General features: G+C 45.6%; 1 protein-coding gene across 3 annotated transcripts in view; it reads right to left on the reverse strand.

Moving 5' to 3' along the window:
- Positions 1–479: 479 nt before the first annotated feature.
- ANKRD54 (ankyrin repeat domain 54) overlaps positions 480–25,973 on the reverse strand; it is a 131,621-nt gene continuing 106,127 nt past the window's right edge. For 2 of the 3 annotated variants that reach the window (XM_077452395.1, XM_077452393.1), the window contains one exon: positions 480–4,069. In XM_077452395.1, coding sequence (XP_077308521.1) covers positions 3,995–4,069 — 75 coding nt within the window. In that variant the 3' untranslated portion in view covers positions 480–3,994. Of the gene's footprint in view, positions 4,070–23,196; positions 23,243–25,973 lie in introns of all 3 variants that reach the window. The other variant, XM_077452394.1, reaches the window with a different exon arrangement.

The raw sequence follows: 25,973 nt of genomic DNA on the forward strand, positions 1-25,973 counted from the left end.
GCTCGGTGTGTGTCCATAGACACACACACACACACAGTGTGCCTCAGCCCCAACCCTCTCTCTGTGCTTACAGGGCTTGACTGACAGCAGCATGAGACAATGGCTTCTACTGCTGCCCAATCCTACTGTGAGAAGAGAAAGACAAGAGAGCAGAACTGCTGATGGGCACAGAAATGAATTGCTCAGGTGTTTGCTCAGCGGCACAGCAAGTGGGAAAATGTTTCTTACCTTAATGCAGGGAATGCTTTAAGGTAAAAAAATAGTTTTAGCTTTAGAACCACTTTAACATTTAACTTGCTAGCAACTACACCAAAGTCATATTATATATATATATATATATATATATATATATATATATATACCCACACACACACAAGTTTAGGGCTGACTTGTTCCTTACAGTTGTTTTGTTTTTGGAAAGAACAAAGGAAGTTTCAGCCATGGTAATGTTTCTGACTGAGACAAACGCAAAGCAGAACTTTAAAATGAATGTCATTTTTAATAACAGAGTTTCAATCATAAAATGAAAACGCATTTACAGCTCTGTAAAAAAGAGTCACAATGTTGTTGTCACAGTACAACAAATAAGACAGTATTGTATTTTCTTAGTGAAATGGAGAGATTAAGATTGATACACAATTGCAGACAACAAGAAACCACCCACAATCTTATATAGATAAAGAACTGTACATGATTATCTCATAAAATATATTTAGCGCAATTCCAGTGCAAAATATAAATTGGCCCACCTAAAACTGACATTTTTTTTTGATGAATTCTGGAGTTAAACAGCTTTGTATGTCTCTTGTGAAATCTCTGTGGGTTTTTAAGCACCTTTTAATGTTTTCTTACTATATTGTGCTTGTTTTGCATTTCCTTATATCCGACTGTCCTCCATTTCCCTTTCCGGCTTTGCTGCGTCTTTCTGTACCATGATGTTCAACATTTTTATGATTGCAATTGATGATGTGTTAATACATGGAGCCACCACAACAGAAGACAATCTAGTAGGACTAAAATTTTCTTGTCAGACGTAGTCCATCATTATGCACATCACAAAAACAGAAGATAATCTTTCCATGCAAGGGATTTGTTTTTACATAAAATTCACCCTCGTGAAAGATCACAACGAATGAGAGATTTGACATTTAAAATACAGGAAAGAGGAAGAGATGGTAAAGTTGTGCATATATTATTAATGAATGTGTCAGTACCTTTTAACCTTTTAGTGACTTTTAATAATTGGACACTTACCTGTCCCAGGGTCCAGCTATGCAGGGGATCGAAGCCCCGCTTGTCTCCCCCTCCGTTCACTGTAACTGTGGGCGCACTGCGCATGCCACAAAATCATCTGGGATCTGTCACGTGTCCCAGATGATTGACAAAAAGGAGGGGGCAAAGCTGTGCCCTTCCTGCGCCAAGGGGAATTGATGTCACAAGCCCAGGCACTGAAGGAGGCAGACTACAAGGGACCCCCTAGCAACAGCCATTTAGAGGTGAGAAAAAGAACAAACAATTTTTCCCAATTTATTTTTTTTTTTTTAGGAACATTCGTGCATTTATTTTTTTGGGCTGCAACTCCACTTTAACGAGCTGCACATTTAATAATTCTTTCAGTTCAAGATAGGGCTATTTATTTTATTTTTTATTCACCATCATACAGAGAAAGACGGCTTTCTATTGTGTAAGGAAAAATAAGATTGAATTAAAGAGTATGTAAAACCCACTTTTTATATTCCGAATATGTGCTTGCTGTACAATGTACATGTATAAAAAAATTATTAAAAAAAGAAAGAAAAAAGTATCATGTGTTCTTTGTATTGCTTTCTTTGTGTGAAATACCTGGCGTTTCTGCCAGTTACTCTGCTTTCCTATTAAAAACTGACTACACTAGGCATGAGAGCCCAGTGTGGTCGGTTCTCTAGCTATGCTGGGAACTCAGCTTGCTCTGCTCCAATGATCAGATTTGTTGTGACGCACCCCCCAACCATCACCGCCTTTCACTGTGAAGATGAGTGTGCTGCCATTTCTCCACCCCAACCCTTATGCAGATGAGAGCAGATGGTATGTGATCACGTAAAAAAAAAAAGAAAGAAAGAAGGGATGGGGAGTGTATATAAATGTTTTTTATAGCTATACACAAATGTTTTGCCTTTCATTTCTATTTTAAACTAAATTGGTTGTATTACAAAGTGAAGGTTTACGATCACTTTAAAGTGTTACCAAATCCACAACAGTAAAATCAGTCTGTATATGCAGTAGAGCACACTTGTTATACTCACTGTGGAACCTAAGGGATTAATCCTGTGCATTGTGTAAAAAGGTTGTCTGATTCTGTTCTCTGATCCTCCCCTTCTTCCACAGTACCCACTCCATCTCCTGATAGTACAGAGCCCTAGAAGGCACACTGCACACGCTCCGTTTGAGGCGTAATGCTAGAGAGTTTTTTTGGGGCAGGGTGCATGTGATCAGCACTGTCCAGACAGAGGGTTAGGAGTTATGCAGCCTAATTGGACAGTCACAGGAGAACGAAAACTCCTCTTACAAGGTTTAACCAGTGCTTGGCCGGACACTGATAGAAGTTACAAGATTGCTATATACTGCTGATGAGAAAAGGTATTTAGCAGTTGTTTTGTGTACTGTGGGAAACCAGATATAGTGAATGCAGGGTCCTGGTAAGTTAGAACAGTAATGAAGTAGGTTTTTGACACCTTAGAATAACAGCAGTTTTGCACTGGATTTGCATTAAATGTGCAATACATACAAAATTACACTGAAAGTTCTTAAACTGGACTGCACTACTGCAAATACCTTTACGTACATATAATACAAATGACACAACGAAAACATGTAAGGCAGTACAAAGTGCAGTAACCAACAGAAACCAATTAGCTTTCAGTTTAATGTAGTTAAATATGGAAATGGGTGAAATCTGATTGGTCGCTGTAGGTTACTACAATTTGCATAACCCTACCAATTCCCATGGATCTCAGGACTCAATATCAATAACACCTAACAGCAACCCAGTGAACATAGATATCATGGAGTAAACAAGCACAACTCAAGGCAATACGCTGGCCAAGGGTAAAAAGAACAGGGTCTTGACAAGTGACTGAATAGAATACAAAGAAACATCTGTAGCTCCTTGAGTTGAAACGTTGGTGTAGATTGTCATCGTACCATGTTTGTAGTCAAAGTGTTAATGGTTTCCCGATGTACGTTTTCAGAAGGCAAGTTCGAATGGCTAAACCTTAAATCTGAAGTCCAGGTATTTTGTTGTTAGAAAAGGCAGGCAAAGGCAATACCTCTTACCTCTCCAACAGCCTGTATGCTGTATGCCTGTAAACCTAGTAAGTTCACATCAGTGCTTCACGGTTATATATGGATTCAATGGTTAACCAACCCATAGCTCATAATGGGACTACCCCCATACCAGCAGATAAATCATTTTTAGGTGGCTGCTGACATCACTGCATTGGGAGGAATTACAGACGAAATTAACCTACTTCAAGATTACTAAGGGCCTCTTCGGGCCTTTGGGGTCCATGGGAGGCATTACCACATGCACATAAACATGCATTGTTTTCAGATGGCCAATTCATTTTGAACAGGCTGCCATCACCTGGCAATGAACAAAAAGCTTTTTTTTTTAATGGAGCACACATAACAGGTGTTTTAGTGCGCTGCAGGAAGGGAGCATTGTAGTCTACTGTTCTTGTGCACTAGGGTGTCATTGTGAATAGTGCATTTTACCATATATTACTGCAATGTGCAGATGTGAAACCAAGCTAAGTGCTAAACTTCAAATGCACGTAGGTCGGGGTAAAGTTTCTAAAAATTTTGTTTTCTGAAGTTCGGATTTAAGATTTCCCATTAGGGACTGACAGACCTAGATGACAGTCAAGGTAGCCAATAGTCCAAGATTGTATGGCAGTAAATAGGTGACTGGAAAATTCCAGGAGTTCCTGATATAGTACAGCAGTCACGAGTGTGGCTACCTGTTTTCCATGTTCTGTATTTGGAGGCTAAGAGATGTGAAGCTGGCCAGAAGCTCTGTCACCTCATCCACCTGTAAAACATAGATTTTTTTTTAATCTATGGGATTCAAAGATTACTCTTTACTCATTGAACAGCCCCAAACAAAAATAAGATTAATCAAGGCTTAAAATAATATTTATAATGAATACACAGTCTGATATTAAGATTACAGATTCTTACCTGATAATTTTCTAAAGATAACAAACAAGGTCATGGCAGCACACTAATAATGATCTGAAAAATATTCTATGTGGGTCGGCCTACTGTATTTTTTTTTTTAATCAGATACATGAGATTTCTGGGAAAGCCTGTCTGCAAACTAAGGGGGAGGGGGGGTGCTAAAACTGGAGCACACAGAATGCAATGCAGCTATGCATAATAACCAGATACTAGGGTTTATTGTCCTGTACTCAATCTGTGTACAGAACGCCTCCAAGTTGCCAAATTGCATTGCATTACAGAAAATTAAAGTGGCTTACATCGATATACTAAACCAGAGCAGTGACATGATTTTTCCTTCCCCATCTTCTGTCTTCACACAGGTGGATACTCTTCTACATGGTTGACAGCACCATGCTTTTACTGTCCGTTTTTAACCACTTAAGGACCAGGCCTCTTTTTCAGATTTGGTGTTTTCATGTTTAAAACTGTTTTTTTTGCTAGAAAATTACTTAGAACTCCCAAACATTTTATATTGTTTTTTTTCTCACACCCTAGAGAATAAAATGGCGGTCATTGAAATACTTTTTTTTACACCGTATTTGCGCAGCGGTCTTACAAGCGCACTTTTTTTTGAAAAATGCACTTTTTTGAATAAAAAAATAAGACAACAGTAAAATTAGCCCAATTTTTTTTTATATTGTGAAAGATAATGGTATGCCAAGTAAATTGATACCCAACATGTCACGCTTCAAAATTGCGCCCGCTCGTGGAATGGCGTCAAACTTTTAGCCTCAAAAATCTCCATAAGCGACATTTAAAAAATTCTACAGGTTGCATTTTTGCGTTACAGAGGAGGTCTAGGGCTAGAATTATTGCTCTCGCTCTACCGATCGCGGCGATACCTCACATGTGTGGTTTGACCACCGTTTTCATATGCGGGCGCTACTCACGTATGTGCCCGCTTCTGTGCGCAAGCTCGTCGTGACGGGGTGTTTTTAAAAAATTTTTTTTTTTCTTCTTATTTATTTTAATTGATTTTATTTATTTTTACACTGTTTTTAAAAATAAAATAAAATGGATCACTTTTATTCCTATTACAAGGAATGTAAACATCCCTTGTAATAGAAAAAAGCATGACAGGTCCTCTTAAATATGAGATCTGGGGTCAAAAAGTCCTCAGATCTCATATTTGGGCTAAAATGCAAAAAAAAAAAAAAAAAAAGAAAGAAAATCTGACATTTTAAAAAAAATATACCTTTAAGAGGTATGGGCGGAAGTGACGTTTTGACGTCGCTTCCGCCCTGCTATGGTATAGAGACGAGTGGGGGCCATCTTAGCCTCACTTGTCTCTATGCCCAGCAGATGGAAGGACCCGATCGCCTCCGCCGCTACCGACGGCTCCGGTAAGCGGCGGAAGGTGCGGGAGGGCGGCGGGAGGGGGGGGGAGCACCTCTCCCGCCGCCGATAGCGGTGATCTCGCGGCGAATCCGCCGCGGAGACCACCGTTATCGTACAGAGGACCGCCGCCTGAAGAGATGGACATCTCGGTTGTGGCAGCAGCTGCTGCCGTTACCGAGATATCCCTCTTCAAAAAAATCACGTACATCCCCGGTGGGCGGTCCCCAAGTGGTTAATGTCTAGGGCTGCCCGCTCACTATAGTTTGGTATTTACCTTGTATCCAATTTGTTTTAATTTTTTGTTTTATTTTAAATTTTTCTAGGGAAAAACACATTGATCAATTTTCCCTGTTTCTTTTACCTCTTTGGTGCTTAAAGCGGTAGTAAACCCATACATTTTTTTTTTTTTAAACCTGCAAAGCAAAAGGCATAATGAGCTAGTATGCACCGCATACTAGCTCATTATGAAATACTTACCTTAGAACGAGGCCCCGACATCTGGCCCGATCCACGCCGAGAGAGCTGACATGCTCCCTCAGCGTTTCTTCCGGGTATCGCGGCTCCGGCGCTGTGAGTGGCCGGAGCCGCGATATCGTCACTCCTGCGCATGCGCGCGGGAGATTTCATTCCGGCCGGTCGGCCACTGCCGGATTTTCAGGCCGAGAACCCCCTTGTGCGCATGCGCCGCTGCAGTCAGCGGCGCATACCGAGGGGAATATCTCCTAAACCGTACAGGTTTAGGAGATTTTTTTTTACCTACAGGTAAGCCTTATTATAGGCTTTCCTGTAGGTAAAAGTAAAAAAATTGAGCATACAACCACTTTAAGTTTTTATGTTGTTTTCAGAGGTCTAATCTCTCCTTTGTGGTCTAAGCAGTACTGAGACAAAAACATTTAGCAAAATTTTAAAGGAGAAGTTAACCTTTTAAGAAAAATAATAAATGCACATTTTTTGCAGGTGCAAAAATGTGCATTTACTATTTTTTCCTTTTAAGAGCCAGGAAAACATTGCAGATAGCTGATGCTATGCAGGTTTCTTGCAGATAGTACGGGCAGGCAGTTTTACACGACAGGAAGAATCAATGAACTACCACAGCGCTCAACAACGCTGTGGTAGTTCTTTGAAGACTACAAGCCGACAGCCACATAGGCTGTCTTGTAGTTGTAGTACATTCATTGAATGAATGACTCAGCTGGGTGTCAATACTCGCTGCCAATACAGGGGGATTGGGGGTTGTAGAAAGCCAGTACATTTGTAACACGTTACACCCTGAATATCGGTGTAACATCTTTCAAAAGGTGAACTTATCCTTTGTTCTTTAAGAAAAAAAAATCTGAAAAGCCAATGATCTCTTGCAAAAAAAAAAACAGTTCTAGAAAGTGTGCCTGAAAACGTTTTTTCTCTTATATTCACCAACCGACACAACTCCTCTCTTAGCCATTGGGTTGTTTGCCCTATTACTAGGAGATACTAGGCATTAGTTGTAACACAACACTCAGATCTGTTAGTTCCGCCCAGGGGGCGGTCCCTTGGGTAACAACCCTCCAGTCTGCCAGACAGACCTCAGTTTAATTTTGCCTAGTGAAGGAGAAGGACCTAGGAACCCTGTGGGCCCATCGGTCCATGCTTTTTTTATGCAGAAGCTTGGCTTTTTGAACAAGATGAATGATCATGTGATCTATCAACAGTCGGGCTGGGTGACAGGCTGGATACCCTTATCCTTGTAGTCTCCCCAGTCCGGCCATCGAGCGTGTGCAGGCTGCAGCTACGTGCTCGGCAGGCCACGACAAAACCTCAGCTCCAGGAGGTGGTCGGTGAGCCTTTATGCTCCGGGGCCCACATATGACCAGGTTACTGATTTCTGTGTCACAGTGGGCCGAGGCCAGCAGCCACCCTGTACTGATCAGTGAGTGGGTCTATAATGGAATGTCTCCCAGCTCTTCAGGATTGGTAAGTACAGCTCTTCCTGCCTCGGTGGGGCTGAGCAGCTGGGCATTCCCTGGGAGGTCGATTCGGGGGTCCCTCACCTCCCTCTCTTCTCTCCCTGTCCTTATCTTCCCTCCCCCCCTGGGGGGATGCTGCATGTGGCTGCTGAGCGGTGTGTGTGTGCATATACAGGGGCTCTCTGGTGGGCTCTCACCTGGGATGGGGGGGTGGCTGTCTAGCGGTGTCCTGGGTCCTGTGTTTTATGCCCCTGGAACGTGCCTGTGAGGGTCTGCAGTTGTCTGGTACAGCGCTGTGTTCTCTGCCACTGTTTTTCTTTCTGTACCTCATCGTGCTGCTGGCGGCCATTTTAGGTGTGGGTGAGGGCAGCATACCTTTCTGGGTTTCAGCGGCCATTTTCCTAGTGCTCTCCTATTCAGGACACTGGTGGTCATTTTCTGGAAGCCTGAACACGTTTTTCAGTGTTCTAGAGCAGTAGCATGGTTCATGTACTCTCACTGCCATTTTCCCTGTGTTTTCTGTCTTTGTACTGGACGCTAGGCGGCCACTTTATTGAAGCCTGAGCACATTTCAGAGCGGTTTAGCGCTAATTACAGCGGCTGCCACCGACACAGCTTTTGTTTCCTCTGCACCTGGGAGTACACAGGGACTACAGGCAATACTTGTGGGACAGTGCAGAACTCCTCAGGGTGGTGAGTCCGGCGTGAAAGAGCCCCTCAGCCACCGACAGCAAGGGGGGTGGGACTGTCGCGGTCCTAAGTCCCCTTCGGGTGGCAGACAGGGTAGGGTCAGCATGGCTTCAGAAACTGGTGTTTCTTCCCCCAAAATTCAGGCAATTGCTACTGGGTCACCTGTGGACTGCGCAGTGCCCATGGACACCCCGACAGCGGTCCTCAATTCGTTAACTGCCAAGATGGAGGCGGTACGTGGGAAGAAAGATGCACTAAAGCGTCCCCCCGTCCTCTGGGGAGAGGTCTGACACAGACTCAGGTCCTGCTGAGGCTGGTGACCCCTGATCTGTCCTTGTCTGCCCAGGACTGTTCGGACAGTGAGGATGAGTCCCCGTCTGGGTCCGGGCACAACAAAGTGCTTGTTGGAGCACTTATCACAGCTGTGCGTGATACCCTGAAGATTCAGGAGCCAGCGGATCCCTCTGCTGATGTACCGGTCCCTTTTGGGTCCCGCAAGCCAGCACATTCACCTAAGGTGTTCCCGTATCTGACTTATTTTGACAAGTTCATTTATAAGGAATGGGGTTGCCCGCCACGGACCTTTTCGGTCCCCAAATACATGGCGGTGCATTACCCTTTTGAGGAGAGCCTTCTTAAAAAATGGTTGGCTCCTCCGGTCGTGGACCCCCCAGTATCCAGGTTAAATAAAGTAACCACGATCCCAGTTGAGGGGACTCCTGCATTCAAGGATCCCACGGACAGGAAGGCTGAGGCAGTGGCTCCTTCCCTGTTTACGGTTGTGGGGTCAGCCATGCGACCAGTACTGGCATCCGCACTTGACTGAGTGGGCAAAACTTTTGCACAGTGAATTGGGAGAGCAACATGCTTCTCCTGTCTGCGTGCAACTTGCAGACCAACTAGTGCAAGGCCTTAAGTACGTCTGTGACGCGAGCCTGGATACTCTGCCTCTGTTATCCAGGGCTTCAGTGTCAGCTGTGGTGCTGAGGCGCCTGATCTGGCTAAAATGCTGGTCTGCTGACCAGGAATTCCCTGGCGACCGGCTCTTTGGATGACATTACTAAAAATGCCACCAGTGGTAAGAGTACCTTACTCCCAAAGGCCAGGAAGGCTAAGGAGCCACGCTGTAGGCAAGGGCCCTCTTTTTCCCACTCACAAACGGCTTTTTTGTTCGCCCGGAGCTTCGACAAAACGTCCCCAGCCCGACAGGATGACAACGGACGGTCAAAAACATCCCTGGAACCGAAGCCTACCAAGCCTGCGAATAAAAGTGCTACCGCATGAAGGTTTGCCCCCACCCATGTCTCAGGTGGGGGGCTCGCCTTCGGGAGTTTGCAGCCCGGTGGTCTTCTTGGTTATCTGACCAATGGGTCTGCCATTTGATTTCCACAGGCTACAAGATAGAGTTTTCTCTCTTGGCCACCAAACAGATTCTTGCCCGCCAGCATACCCGTATCCCCGGCTCACCGGGAGGCCCTCTTGGGGGCAGTAAGGGACCTGCTGAATCGCGGGGTGATTGTACCAGTTCCGGAATTGGAACGCTTCCAGGTCCAGGGATTCTACTCAAATCTGTCTGTGGTTCCCAAGAAGGAAGGGGTACGTCCAATCTTGTACCTAAAAGCCCTCAATCACTTTGTGCAGAGGTTCAGAATGGAATCAGTTCGCTCAGCAGTCGCTGCACTCCATCAAGGGGACTTCCTGGCGTCCTTAGACATCCAGGATGCGTACCTGCACATACCCACATGCCCTCGGAAAAAAAAATTATGCGGTTTGCAGTCAGGGAAGCCCATGACCAGTTTGTGACTCCATGGAAGTGAGAGCGTTTCTCCCTTCAGACAAACTGCAGACTCTCAGATCTGCGGTAAAACTGCTTATGAACCGCAAGTGGTCATCGCTCAGCTTTTGCATGCGAGTACTGGGTCTCATGGTAGCCTCCTTCGAGGCATTACCTTATGCCCAGTTCCACACCAGAGTCCTGCAGAAGGATATTTTGACAACATGGGACAAATCTCAGTTGTCCCTAGATTGACAGATCCAGGTGAGCCAGTCAGTCAGAGACTCAGTGATCTGGTGGTTGAGGTCCCCGGTGATTCAGTCAGGAAAATCATTCCTACCTCTGAGGTGGACAGTGATCACAATGGATGCTAGTCTATCCAGCTGGGAGGGAGTGATGGGGGTTCAGTCGGCTCAGGGCCTCTGGTCGACGGAAGAATCCAAGTAGCTGATCAATCTGCTCGAATTGAGAGCGATCAGGCTGTGCCTCTCCACATGGTTGATGAGACTGCAAGGGCATCCGATCAGGGGGAACAAGAAGCTCAGCTGCTGTATGGGAGGTCGCTCACATACTTCGGTGGGCAGAGCGACACGTACCGGCCCTGTCGGCCATTTACATCCCGGGAGTGGAGAACTGCCAGGCGGACTATCAGAGTCGACAGATACTGGACCCAGGAGAATGGGCATTGCATCTGGAGATATTCAGGTTACTGTGCCTGAAGTGGGGCACACTAGACGTGGATCTGCTGGCCTCCCGTCTCAATCAGAAGGTGCCAAGATTCGTGTCCAGGACAAGAGATCCGTGGGCAGACGCGTCAGACATGGTGGTGGCTCCGTGGGATCAGTACCAGCTGATCTATGCCTTTCCTCCACTGAAACTGTTACCACGCCTGCTTCGCAGAGTGGAAGCCGAGTCCATCTCAGGGATACTGGTTGCCCCAGATTGGCCTCAGCGTCCTAGGTACGCAGACCTGGTGCATCTGGTGGCAGATGCTCCCTGGTGACTGCCGTTGCGAGAGGAACTTTTGTCTCAAGGTCCAATTCTCCATCCTGCTTTACCATCGCTGGCTTTAACGGCATGGCTATTGAGAGCCAGGTGTTGAGGAACCGGGGTCTGGCGGACTCGGTGATCCCAACTATGTTGAGAGCATGAAAGTTTTCTTCCCGGAAGATATACCATCGTACCTGAAAGGCCTACATCTTCATGTGTGAGGAGAAAGGATGGCATCCACGCTCCTTTTCTATATCCAGGATCCTGCTGTTTCTTCAGCAAGGGGCAAATTTCAGCCTTGGCTGTCTTTTTTCAGCGACCCCTGGCTTCTCACTCCTTAGTGAGTACCTTTGTTCAGGGGGTACGACATGTAGTCCCACCAGTGCATCCACCGTTAACCCCATGGGATTTGAACCTGGTGTTGTCGGCGCTTCAAAAACTGCCGTTTGAAAATATTAGGGAGATTCCCCTGTTGACTTTCTCAGAAAGTGGTCTTTCTAGTGGCCATCACATCAGCCAGGAGGGTTTTCGGAACTGGCGGCCTTGTCCTGCAAGTTGCCCTATCTGGTTATCCACAAGGATAAGGTGGTGTTTTGCGTCCGCAACCGTCTTTCCTACTGAAAGTGGTCTCGGCTTTTGATATCAATGAGGACATTGTATTACAATCTCTATGTCCCAACCTGAAGCACCCTAAGGAGGTGGCCCTTCACGCTCTGGACGTGGTTCCGCCTCTGAAGGTGTATTTGTCTGCCACAGCTCCCTTTGCAAGTCAGGCTCACTGTTTGTTTCGGTGGCTGGTCCAAAGAAAGGCATGGCGGTCTTGTCAGCCACCATTTCCAGGTGGATCAGACAGATTATAGTACAAGCCTACGCCTTGAAGGGGCAGGTGCCCCCCCTTTCCGGTCACGGCCCACTCCACAAGGGCAATCGGAACATCTTGGGCCTTCTGACACCAAGCATCTGTCACTCAGGTGTGTAAAGCGGCGACCTGGTCGTCTGTTCACACGTTTACCAAGTTCTACAAGGTAGATGTCAGTGCATCGGCTGATGCCTGTTTTGGCCGCAAAGTTTTGCAGGCGGCCGTATAGTTGCAATTGAATATGCAATTTATATTTCCTGTTTTTCGATAAAAACGCAGTACTGTTAAGTTAATGCACTGTTGCATTACTTCTCCAGTTTTTGGTGCGGTTTTGGGTAATCACTCCTGTTGAGGGTACCCTGTTTTTTGTGGTGGTTTTTCCACGCACTGTTTTTTGTGGGTAAAGTTTCGCTCGTTCCCACTTGCCATGGTGGATGAAGTTGCTATGCTGTTTTTCCCACCCCTCTTTTGGCACTGCTTGGGTATAAGGGAATACCTATTGAGGTTACCAAAAATGTACTAAGTCAAAGGTCTAAGATATCGAAGTCCCAGACTATTATGACGTTATTGCCCAACACAGGGAAGAGGTAAATAAACTACAGAAAGAGGCAAGAAACATAGGAAAAAACTGGGATCCATTCTCGAGCAGTTTTAGTTTTGGGGGATTAATATCTTGGCTCCGAAATACTGCCATGACAATTGCCACTGTGATTCTCTTCATTCTATTCTTATATGCCTGTTATAAGATAATCAAATGTTTATGTAAAAAGGGAAACACGGCCGCTCCGGAGGATCTGAAACTCACTTCCATTGTTAAAGGTCCAACGGTATGGTATAAAAACCAAGAGCACGAGGGTTCGGAGTATGAAGCCTGTGCTATTAAATTAGAAAAGGAATGATCATTATGTAAATCACAGAATGATCAAAGGGAGGATTATAAGGGAATACCTATTGAGGTTACCAAAGATGTACTAAGTCAAAGGTCTAAGATAATATGCTTAGGCGTGCATTTCAATAGGTTCAGAATTAAGATGCAAGATGTTGACATATCAGGAAACATCTGTCTGTGGTAAGAGGCACAGGGATAGATAGGACTGGTTACACAAGAATATGGTCAGTCAGCAGATGCTGAAAAGGCAAAATAACTATCAGAAGATTGTATTTAACCTTTGACTTACATAATGTCATGAGTTTAAGAAAATTGTTGATGTATGTGTAAAATCCACCCTATGGGCCCCTCACAGGGCAGGGCTTTGTAAATTACCACATAAAAGACGGTCCACTTTCCATTAAACCTCGTAATCAGTTACCACGTACCCACGAGTATGTGTATTTGGTTATCCGCTGGCGTTTGGGACCTCCATTGAGCCACTCCAGCCTAGGCTATCCAGGGGAATCTAGAAGACGAACACCTTACAGTTTTGGTACCAGAAAGTGGGGTTTGCACAGGTAAGTCATATTTACACCTTTTACCTCTTTTTATGGTAATTGGCGTTTATGCTTGACCTGTCCAAACAACCATTATAAGAAATTTAATTGTATATATATATAAACTGTGCCTTCGCAACGGACTAGGCTGGTCCCTTGGGGGGTGAAAAGGGTTCGCAGGTACTGAGGAGTCTGACTAGGTTGGTCCGACTATAAACTAAGAGAGATATTTATGATTATATTCTAAACACGGGAGGTATCATATACGCCCGTGACATAAGGATTGGCTAAATGGACGCCCACTTGAGAACTTTTAAAGTGCACTATAAATAATGAAATGCATCATGATGTGATTACTTGATAATGTACATATAACGTTTTAAAGCTGAAATCTTAAACCATAAAAATATGTCTGTTTCTCTTTAGGTGCAAGCGTAAGTATATAGAGTATTAACGTTGTATAAGATATAATTATATAGAGTGGATATCTGTTTGAATAAACCCAAATGTTGTTAAATGAATACAGAGTATTAAGAACCAGATTGTAGTAAGGTAGCACCCGCCTGTTCACACTGCACGCTAGGTTTATTTTTTCTTAGCATTTATGAAAGGTAGATTCTTTTGACCACTAGACCTACAGGCTTCTCTTGCAGACTTGGTGTAAGAGGGGTATATCCCGCCACCAGGAAAGATTTACCCTTCATCATATATTAAGGGTAAATCTTCATAGTTTTATATAAGTCCATCTGCCCCAAAAAAGATCAGGGATCCTACTCCCAGACCAGAGACCGGATTGTTGAACAAACCGGGTGTTATCACCTGTGTCCTGCCACTAGACACACACTGCCCAGACTACTAGATGGGGAATTCTGCAGCAACCCAAACCATGGCCACCCCATCACCCTATGAATTTGTCAGTAATATGATCCCTGGCCCCCAGGTAGAACCATTTTGGACACAAGTCCGAGAAAGGTGTCAGCAATTGGGGATACATGACCCAGGGCCATATGGTCCTTGTACTGAGGAAGACTGGCAGGAAGTAAGTAAAATATGCCAAATCCACAAAAATTCGTACCCTCCAGGGAAGTGGGAAAATATTCAATATATGAAAGATTGTTACCATGCATGGGATAAATGTCTACACAAATATAAAAAGAAGCATATTAATAAAACTACAAAGCTTACTCCAAATATAGGACCCAGTGCTATGGCTGAAGCCACTGCACCCCCTTCACCTCCCCCTCCCCAGCCTCAATGTCCACCCCCACCTTATGTTATGGTAAAAAACGAAGATGGGACGCCAGGTCCATACCTTCAACTATATCCTTCACTGGATCCTGTAGTCCTAGCCGCCATAGCACACACCACAGCAACACCACAACAAGTGGCCCAATGGGAACAAGTAAGTAGGGGCAGAGAGGAAGAGGGGAGACAGGAAGAAGTTACAGGACAAGAAGAGGTGGGTAGTCCCGAAAAGCAGGAATTAGAGGAAAGATAAAAGAGTTTGAAGAGAGGAAAAAGGAGGAAGAAGAGAGAATAGGGAAAAGGAGAACTGAGTTAGAAACACTTATGGAAGACCTAAAAAACAAAAAGAAATAGCCCTCGATGAGGCAGAAAAGGCAGAAGTGGATAGGAAAATAGTGTTAGAAATGTATCAGAAAGACTTGGAAAAAAGGGAGAAGGAATTCCAGGAGGGAAAAGAGAGAGAGGAACATAGGATGGAGGACTTACAAAAGGAACTAGAAAAGTTAAGAAGGCAATTAGGGAAGAAGGAGGAAATGTTAAAAGAAGCGCAGGATAGGATTATAGCGCTGCCCCCCACCACTACAAGAAGCCATACAAAAGAGACACCTATTCCCAAAACTGAGGAGTCAGGTCCAATTAGTAAAAAAGGGACATTATCCATAGAAGAGGAAACTGAGAAAGAAGCAGTAGGGGCTTCATTCAAAGCACCTTTGATGACCATAGGGGACACCGAAGTGCATATACCATTACCTTTGGGTACACTCTCCAAAATAAAAGAACTATGTCCCAATCCCAAGAAGTATCCACGAGATGCAGGTACCTTTCTGGCAAAATATAGTGCAGGCACAGGGCTTGACAAGGATGACATAAAAGGTATTCTTAGCATTATAGACCCAGACAGCCCAGAAGAAGCCCCTGTAGACAACCTATGGACAACCCATATCCAGACTGATAAGGATTGGATATCCTTTTGGAAAGGCATGGGAGGTCATTGGTCCAAATTATACCAAGGATCATCTGCACTCCAAGAACTGATCCTAGCCAAGCAGGGACCTAAAGAGAAATTCTATGATTACTGTACCAGAGTATACTCCCTATGGAAAGCTGTAGATGGGGCCACACCACAATTATTTACCACTACCATCATGTCGGGAGGCGATCCCAAAGTGACGCAATTGCTCAAATTCACAAACCCCAAATGGGCGGAGCAAGCACCAGATGAATTTATGAAGGACGCCAGGTCCAGAGAGACTTCAGGGGTCTTTGAACAAAAAGGGGGAATTTTCCCCTCCTTGACACAAACACAAACCCTAGTCACACCTGAAACCTCATCCTCACCACCGCACCTCATGACCATGCAGCCCTACCCACCTGACCAAGGATGTTTTAATTGTGGGGAACAGGGACATTGGAAATCACAGTGCCCATATAGACAGAGGGCGAGCTATCCAAGGGGCAGGGGAAGGGGGTACAATGCTGCTAATCGCCCCCCCCCCTCACACTACAAGGTACCCCCAATATCCGCCACCTCCCCAAACACCATCTCAAAACCATGCGCTTGCACAGCCACCCTACACCCCAACCTCTAACAGACCTCCCCCTCGAATCCCCATGCAGTGGCCGTCTACCCGACAAACATACCCCCAATAGGGATGCCTAGAGTATGTCCCTTCCCTCAGTCTGGTGTGCCACAACCTATCATGGAAGAGTCTACCACAAGTTATATTACGCGTAGACAACCACATAGTGTGTTTCCTGCTTGATTCAGGTGCTACTTTTAGCTCATTAAATGATGAGAGGTATGACACACCACTGTGTACTGAGGGACACTCTATTGGAATAAATGGGACATCGGTTACTCATTCCGTCACCCCGCCTTTACCAGTCTCTACCCCGGATGGACTAGAGCTATGTATGCAGAGTTTCGCTGTCCTGACTTCCTGTCCAGTGTCCCTAATGGGCAGAGATTTACTATCCCAGTTGAACATTACCATTAAGTTTGACAAAGACGGCTCCCTCACTGCGAGTTCCCCTCTTTGTGACTTACACAGCCCAAAAAGACATGCACACAGGAGTTTCTTTCTAATGATACCTTCCTCCCTTGACCATCACACAATTTGGGCAGAAAACAAAGGTAGTGTGGGCTTTATTAATTGCACACCATATGCAGCCCAAATGCGATCAGATGCGGGGATACAATATCAAAAACAGTATCCCCTACCCCCAGAGAAAGTCAAAGGCATCTCCCCTCAAATTAATGATTACATATCAAAAGGTATCCTGAAACCAATCATCAGTCCCTGGAACACGCCCATTTACCCCGTAAAAAAGGCCAGTGGGGAGTGGAGACTTGTACAAGACCTAAGGGCAGTTAACAAACAAGTGATTCCACTTCCGCCCCTAGTCTCAGACATCACTTTTATCTTCTCATGTATACCGGCACATTCTCTATGCTACACAGTGATTGATTTAGCAAATGCCTTCTTTAGCATTCCCATTGCGGAAGGGGCCCAGCCTATGTTTGCCTTCTCCTGGACGGAGGGCCAGTTGACGGGTCAGTTAACCTGGACACGCCTGCCTCAGGGGTATGTTGATAGTCCTGCTGCCTTCTCTATGGTACTCAATGAGACTGTCAAATCTTGGACGCCTGAGCGAGGGTCGGTGCTAATACAGTATGTGGACGACTTGCTCTTGTGCAGTCGCACTGCTGAAGATTGTGCGGTCGATTCCACATCTCTGTTGAACCATCTAGCCCACATCGGGCATTTAGCATCCAGAAAGAAGATACAGTGGTGTATGCCACAAGTGGAATACTTGGGGTGCATACTGAAAGGGGGGACAAGGATGGTCTCCCCCAAACGCGCCGCAGCCCTACAAGCTCTGAGCCCCCCAAAAGACAAGGCAGCCCTGCTCTCATTCTTGGGCGCTGTGGTATATTGCCGCCAGTGGATCCCCGACTGTTCTCATTATGATGGCATACTAAGAGAGGCCACCGCCTCAACAGCCCCTAGGCAGGTTGATTGGACAGAGGAACGGCTTAAAGCCTTCCAGGCCCTATTGAACAGTTTGTCATGTGCACCCGCCCTGGGGTTGGTAGACTATGGTAAAGCTTTTCAACTATACTGTGTAGTCTCGGGGACCTCTTTTGCCGCGGTTTTGACACAACAGCATGGAACAGGCTACCGCCCTGTCTCCTACCTATCTAAAAAAACTCCCCCTTCAGGTTCAAGGCATGCCATCATGCCTTCAGAATTTAGCCGCCTGTGCTATGGCCGTACAAGATGCCAACAAGATGGTCTTGGGACACCCGATGACGCTTTATACCACACATTCTGTCACCCACCTCATACAGAACATGAACACCCAACACATGACCTCACAAAGACTCAGTGGATATGAGATTTCCCTCATGAACACAGACAATCTGTCTCTCAAATATGTTCCCGCCAACAACCCTGCCGTCCGTCTCTTGCACTCCATGTTACGCCTACCACAAGACCCAGACCAGTTTCATGACTGTATAACACGAGTGGAGTCTATCACATCACCAAGACCAGACCTCACCGACGTACCGATTACCAATGCAGACGATGTTTTTGTGGACGGTAGTTGCTCCCGTCCCTCCGATTCCACCTTCCAAACAGGATATGCAATAGTCCAGTTGCCAAACAAGGTATTAGAAGCCAAACCACTGCCCCCCTCTTCGGCTCAGGTGGCTGAACTAGAAGCCCTCACCAGGGCCTGCATTTTATTTACAGATAAGAAGGTGAACATTTACACAGACAGTAGATATGCATTTGGGGTGGTGCATGACTTCGGAGTAATATGGGCAAAAAGAGGTTTTAAAACAGCAGATAATAAACCTATTTCCAATGCTACCCAGATTCAGGCACTTCTTCGGGCTATTTTGCTCCCAAAAGAGGTGGCAATAATTAAAGTAAAAGCACATTCTTCAGATAATAGCAGACTTTCCAAGGGAAATGCCTTAGCTGACCGAGAAGCGAAAAAGGCAGCCCAGTCCTCCACCCAGGAGCCCACCCCCACGTCCATGTACTTTAAGGATCATTTCACCTGTCCTAACTTTAAATCTGTAGTGGCACAAACGCAATCATTAGCCACTGAGGAAGATGTCTTGTATTGGGTGAAGGCTGGCTTGACCAAAGACCCAGAGGGTCTGTGGTCAAAAGAGGGGAAGATATTGGGAATACCTGAGGCAAGCAGTATTCTAATTCTCTCCTACCTTCATGGTCCAGGACACATAGGTGCCGTCCCTTTAGCCACTATGTACACCAAATCTTTCTGCACAAACGCCTTGAACAAACAAGTCAAACTCCTGACCACAAGTTGCCTTACCTGTGCTCAAAACAATGTGCAGGGCAAACGGCATGGCCTACATGGTCATCTACCCCCACCAATAGGTCCCCTTACAGATTTACAAGTAGACTTCACACACATGCCAAAACAAAAGGGGAACCTAAAATTCCTGTGCGTTGTCATAGATAAATTTTCAGGCTGGGTTGAAGCCACTCCCTGTGCAGGTGAGACAGCCAATATAGCAGCAAAATGCTTGCTGAATAACTGGATTTGTAGGTTTGGCATACCAACATCTATTTGGTCAGATAGGGGACCTGCATTCAGCTCTTCCGTTACCCAGGCTGTGGCTAAATTGTTAGGGCTGCAATGGAAACTACACATCCCCTATCACCCTCAAAGCGCAGGGGTAGTGGAAAGAATGAATAGAAATATAAAGGATAAATTGAAAAAGGCCACAGGGGGCACAATGAAGGGATGGCTTGATCACCTCCCTTCTGTGCTATTCCAGATTAGGACGGCACCCCACGCCAGAACGAAACTTTCACCTTTTGAAATTTTGATGGGAGTCCCCGCAAACATAGAATTACCCCCATTAGACCAAGACACTGATATTGACATTTATTCCCAACAGGAAATGTACGTGAAAAACCTGGTAAGTATGCTTCATGAAATAAACGAACAAGTTTCTGTCACCTTCTCTCCTCTCTCCACAGAGCCAACACACCCCTTCATCCCAGGAGATCAAGTGCTAGTTAAGCAACTGGCCCACAAAAAGAGGATCGGACCAATCTACTCTGGACCTTGGAAGGTTGAAAAGGTGTCCAGAACTGCGGTCCTGACTGACCAAGGAAACACCTGGATCCACGCCAGCAGGCTGAAAAAGTGCCCACCGCTTCCCACAACCCCCGACCCCCCACCTATTGAAGAAGAACCCGACCCACCCGAACAGCTACCGGAACTGCAAGAGATTCAGGAAGGCATTGGACAATTAACCCTTGAAACCCTACACGATAGCGAGGAAGAAGGACAAGCATAAGAACTTGTAGAAATGTTTTTACCTTCAGTGTCAGGGAAGGCTGTATGCCTTTGAAGTAGTCTGGTACTATTTGTATTCCTGCCCACATGGTTTATAGCCAACTGTATATATCATCCAGAAGATTTAGGTCTATTAAAAGGGATATGTGGACCACCTAAGATGAATAATACCCCCGGCCAAAGACATAGTAGAAGTATTGTACCCGTTAATGAGTCACCTAAGGGACTGACTGACAAGATGTTACTACTAAAATTCAAATATAGCTATGCTCAAAAATCCGGTTTTGAGAAATGCTGGATTTGCAGCAAGCTACATCCCAGTACAGCTAGAATCCCTCTCATGGCAGTCCCCTTGAATTTTACCCCCCTCCTTAATGGAACACCCCCTATCGTCTTAACGAAAGTTACTAGGACCCTTTCAAATAAAACCCTCACTTTCCAAATTATAGGTAGAAGCCACTTCCCAGACTGGTGTTTCCAACTGGGAAACACCACAGATGGAGCCGAGGTTTGCAAACAAGCAAAACTTAACATTTCAATGACATCGCTTAACAGTCCTTCTTTCTTCCATACTTCAGATCCCACCCTAAATGCCACCTTTTTAGACTTTCTTAGCTCCAGTACTAAGTCTACAATACACCAATTAATGTCAATTCTGGTGCTCTCTGGCCTTTCTGATACTCTTAGGAACGTGTTCCATAAACGGCCCCTAGCTCTAGGAAATACCATATATATATGCTGCGGAAAACTCTGTCACCCCTGGATCCCAACCAAACCCCAGGGGTGGTGTTACCTTGCAGCCCTGGTTCCTATCATGGGGGTATTAGGGGATAACAAGGGAAGTCACCTCCTTGAAGCTAGCATGCATCCTAGATATCCCCTTAGACACCATAATAAACGAGAATTGTTTTTAGAAAAAGATATGGCCTGGGCATGGTTCCCTTCCTGGACAGGGTGGGGAATTGACCTAATGAAAAGAATAAATAACTACACTGGCATAATTGATGAGATTCTGGAGGAAAATTCTGATGACATAACCAAACTAAATCTAGAAACTAGGGCAATTAGGAAGCAACTAGAACTACATGAGTTGGCTATAGAAAGTATGAGTGCAGCCCTTACTGGCCTCTGTGAGACTACTGAGGATTATGAGTGCTGTACCTGGATTCATAATACCAGCATCGAAGTCCCAGACTATTATGACGTTATTGCCCAACACAGGGAAGAGGTAAATAAACTACAGAAAGAGGCAAGAAACATAGGAAAAAACTGGGATCCATTCTCGAGCAGTTTTAGTTTTGGGGGATTAATATCTTGGCTCCGAAATACTGCCATGACAATTGCCACTGTGATTCTCTTCATTCTATTCTTATATGCCTGTTATAAGATAATCAAATGTTTATGTAAAAAGGGAAACACGGCCGCTCCGGAGGATCTGAAACTCACTTCCATTGTTAAAGGTCCAACGGTATGGTATAAAAACCTAGAGCACGAGGGTTCGGAGTATGAAGCCTGTGCTATTAAATTAGAAAAGGAATGATCATTATGTAAATCACAGAATGATCAAAGGGAGGATTATAAGGGAATACCTATTGAGGTTACCAAAGATGTACTAAGTCAAAGGTCTAAGATAATATGCTTAGGCGTGCATTTCAATAGGTTCAGAAATAAGATGCAAGATGTTGACATATCAGGAAACATCTTTCTGTGGTAAGAGGCACAGGGATAGATAGGACTGGTTACGCAAGAATATGGTCAGTCAGCAGATGCTGAAAAGGCAAAATAACTATCAGAAGATTGTATTTAACCTTTGACTTACATAATGTCATGAGTTTAAGAAAATTGTTGATGTATGTGTAAAATCCACCCTATGGGCCCCTCACAGGGCAGGGCTTTGTAAATTACCACATAAAAGACGGTCCACTTTCCATTAAACCTCGTAATCAGTTACCACGTACCCACGAGTATGTGTATTTGGTTATCCGCTGGCGTTTGGGACCTCCATTGAGCCACTCCAGCCTAGACTATCCAGGGGAATCTAGAAGACGAACACCTTACATTGGGGACGTCCCAATGGCTAAGAGAGGAGATGTGTAGGTCGGTGAATATAAAAGAAAATAGGATTTTTTGTACTCAACGTAAAATCCTTTTCTCTGTAATTCACCGACCGACACAGCACCCGCCCCTCCTTTTTATCTTTACGTTATATTGCTTGTTGATGTAATGAGGTCTGTCTGGCAGACTGGAGGGTTGTTCCCCAGGGGACTGCCCCCTGGGCAGAACTAAGTTCTGAGTGTTGTGTTACAACTAATGCCTAGTATCTCCTAGTAATAGGGCAAACAACCCAATGGCTAAGAGAGGAGCTGTGTCGGTTGGTGAATTACAGAGAAAAGGATTTTACGGTGAGTACAAAAAATCCAATTATTTATTTTTTTATAATTTGCATTAAAGTGTATTACTTTTTGTCAGTGTGTGTGTTTGTCTCTATGTGAATGGTTATGATTGTTATCTGTTATCTTTTTATTTTGTACTATTATGCAAAATACCCGGTGATTCTGCCAGTCTCATCGAAAAACAATAGGTTAATAAATTATGAAAATTCTCGTAGGACAGAACACAACTTTGGAAGTGACGTAATGTGTTGCATTGCATTCTTTCGTTTCCAAGCATGCGTGGTCTTGGTCACACAGTTGTTTTTATACAAATACTATACTAATTACATGTAAAGCGTTTGTTCTGTTATGGGAAAAACAACATTTGTACTTGTCCCTTCGGATAATTTCTTATGAACTGTTGTGATTGGCTCTTGAAAGCCATATACTAATTATCAGATTATCGGACGATCACTTTGAAGCGCCGCAACACGGGACTTTTTAACCCCTTCTTTGGTGTTAAGAGTCCTGCTAGCAGCCGAAAAGCACCACTTAAACAGCTCTATAGCGCTGCTAAAACGAGCTGCGCTTTAGCGCTGATGCGGGCACGGCCCCAGTGTGAAAGGGGTGTGGTGAGAAAATGTTACATTTGTTACATTACAGCCAAAATAGGTAGTAAACATAACAAATATTTTAACATTTTAATTGCATACTGTTTGCTACATATATAGAACACTTAGCCCAGGGTCACACGTGTGTGGGAAAAACAGCAATCACTGAGCATTTGCGCACCGCATTGCATTGTGTTTGCAATCCACTGTGGTGTCAATACAAAGATATCAGCACCCCAAATAGATAGCAAATATAGTGCAGTTTGCCCGCAACGGATCACATGGTCCAAAGTGACCATGCAATGCAGCTCCAAAAAATAGGATTTTTTGTACTCACCGTAAAATCCCTTTCTCTGTAATTCACCGACCGACACAGCTCCTCTCTGTAACAAAATGGGTTGTCAGCCCTATTACTGGAGATACTAGGCAAAGTAGTAACACAACACTTCAGAACTTCAGAAGGGTGGCACAGTGGTGTAGTGGTTAGCACTCTCACCTAGCAGTAAGAAGGGTCGCTGGTTCAAATCCCAACCACGACACTACCTGCCTGGAGTTTGCATATTCTCCCTGTGCCTGCGTGGGTTTCCTCCGGTTACTCCGGTTTCCTCCCAAAATCCAAAGACATGCAGGTAGGTTAATTGGCTTTTTCCAAAATTTGCCCTGGTATATGAATGGGATCTTGGATTGTGGGCTCCTTGAGGGTAGGGACTGATGCGAGTGTGCAATGTACAGGAATAGGGACAATTGTAGACACTTACTCAGGTTGAACTGGATGGACTGGTTTCTTTATTCAACCTTACTAACTATGAAACTATGAAACTTTCCGTTTCGCCCAGGGGGTGGCTCCGAGGTTGCAACCCCCACAGCCTGCCCTAGCAGCCTCAGTATGTCAACAAACAGTATAACGTAAAGAGAAAAAGGAGGGGAGGGTGCTGTGTCGGTCAGTGAATTACAGAGAAAAGGATTTTACGGTGAGTACAAAAAAATCCTATTTTCTCTTATATTCACTGACCGACACAGCTCCTCTCTGTAACAAAATGGGATGTCCCCAAGCAGTGGCAAACGAGGGGTGGGAAAACAGCATAAAAACGTCATCCACAATAGCAAGTGGGAACTAGTGACACTAAACCCACAAAAAAGCAGCAGTGTGTGGAAAAACACCACCATAAAACCGGGTATCCTCAACAGGAGTGATCCCCAAGATTGCAACATTGCGGAAGTAATGCAACAGTGCATAAACACAACAGTACTGCGAAAACCCAGGAAAAACAAAGCTTGCATATCCAATTGCAACTACACGGCCAAAACTTTGCGGCCAAAACAGGCATCAGCCGATGCACTGATGTCTACCCTGTAGAACTTGGTAAACGTATGGACAGACGACCAGGTTGCCGCCTTACACACCTGAGCGACCGACGCTTGGTGTCGGAAGGCCCAAGACATTCCGATTGCCCTTGTAGAGTGGGCCGTGATCGGAAAAGGGGGCACCTGCCCCTTCAAGGCGTAGGCTTGTACTACAATCTGTCTGATCCACCTGGAAATGGTGGCCGACGAGACCGCCATACCCTTCTTTGGACCAGCTACCGAAACAAACAGTGAGTCTGATTTCTGAAAGGAAGCCATGGCAGACAAATACACCTTCAGAGCCCGGAACCACGTCCAGAGCGTGAAGGGCCACCCCTTTAGGGTGCTTCGGCTTAGGACACAATGATGGTAATACCTTGATGGTGCTCAACGCCAATCTCTGGTCCTCGCTGGAGAAACAACAGGATCCTTGCTATGGAAAAGGAACGCGGATGCCAACCATTCTCACACATGGAGATGTAAGCCTTCCAGGTACAATGGTATATCTTCCTAGAAGAAGATTTCCCTGCCCTCAACATAATTGGAATCACCGGGTCCGACAGACCCCGGTTCCTCAACACCTGGCTCTCAACAACCATGCCGTTAAAGTCAGCGATGGTAAAGCAGGATGAAAAATCGGACCTTGAGACAGAAGGTCCTCTCGCAACGGCAGTCACCAGGGATAGTCTGCCACCAGACGCACCCGATCTGCGTACCAGGGACGCTGAGGCCAATCTGGGGCAACCAGTATCACTGGAATCCCCTCGGCTTCCACTCTGCGAAGCAGACGTGGCAACATTTTCAGTGGAGGAAAAGCGTAGATCAGTTGATACTGATCCCACGGCGGGGCCACTATGACGTGTCTGCCCACGGATCTCTCGTCCTGGACACAAATCTTGGCACCTTCTAATTGAGACGGGAGGCCAATAGATCCACATCTGGTGTTCCCCACTTCAAGCACAGCAGCCTGAATGTCTCCGGATGCAATGCCCATTCTCCTGGGTCCAGCATCTGCCGACTCAGTCCGCCTGCCAGTTTTCCACAACCAAAATGTAAATGGCCGACAGGGCCGAAACGTGTTGCTTTGCCTACCGAAGTATGTGAGCGACCTCCCGAGCAGTGGCTGCACTTCTTGTTCCCCCCTTGGTGATTTATGTATGCCACCGCCGTGGCGCTGTCCGACTAAATCCTGATCGGAAGCCCTTGAAGACCCACCGACCATGTGTGGAGACACAGCCTGATCGCTCTCAATTCGAGCAGATTGATCGGCAACTTGGATTCTACCATCGACCAGAGGCCCTGAGCCGACTGAACCCCCATCACTCCACCCCAGCCGGATAGACTGGCGTCCGTAGTAACCACCGTCCACTTCAGAGGAAGGAACGATTTTCCGGACTGAATCACTGGGGACCTCAACCACCAGATCAGAGAATCCCTGACTGGTTGGCTCACTTGGATCTGTTGATTCAGGGACAACTGAGACCTGTCCCATTTTAACAAGATCTCCTTCTGCAGCACTCTGGTGTGGAACTGGGCGTAAGGTACTGCCTCGAAGGAGGCTACCATGAGCCCCAGTACTCGCATGCAAAACCGGAGCGATGACCACTTGCGGTTCATCAGCAGTTTCACCGCGGATCTGAGAGTCTGCAATTTGTCTAAAGGGAGAAAAACTCTCGCTTCCCTGGAGTCCAACAGCAAACCTAGGTACTCCAGACGCTGGGCCGGTACAATCACCGACTTCTTTAGGTTCAACAGCCACCCAAATTCTTG

The sequence above is a fragment of the Lithobates pipiens genome, unplaced genomic scaffold (assembly GCF_037356315.1).
Source record: "Lithobates pipiens isolate NorthernLeopardFrog02 unplaced genomic scaffold, aLitPip1_a1.2 Scaffold_23, whole genome shotgun sequence".
Lineage (NCBI taxonomy): Eukaryota > Metazoa > Chordata > Amphibia > Anura > Ranidae > Lithobates > Lithobates pipiens.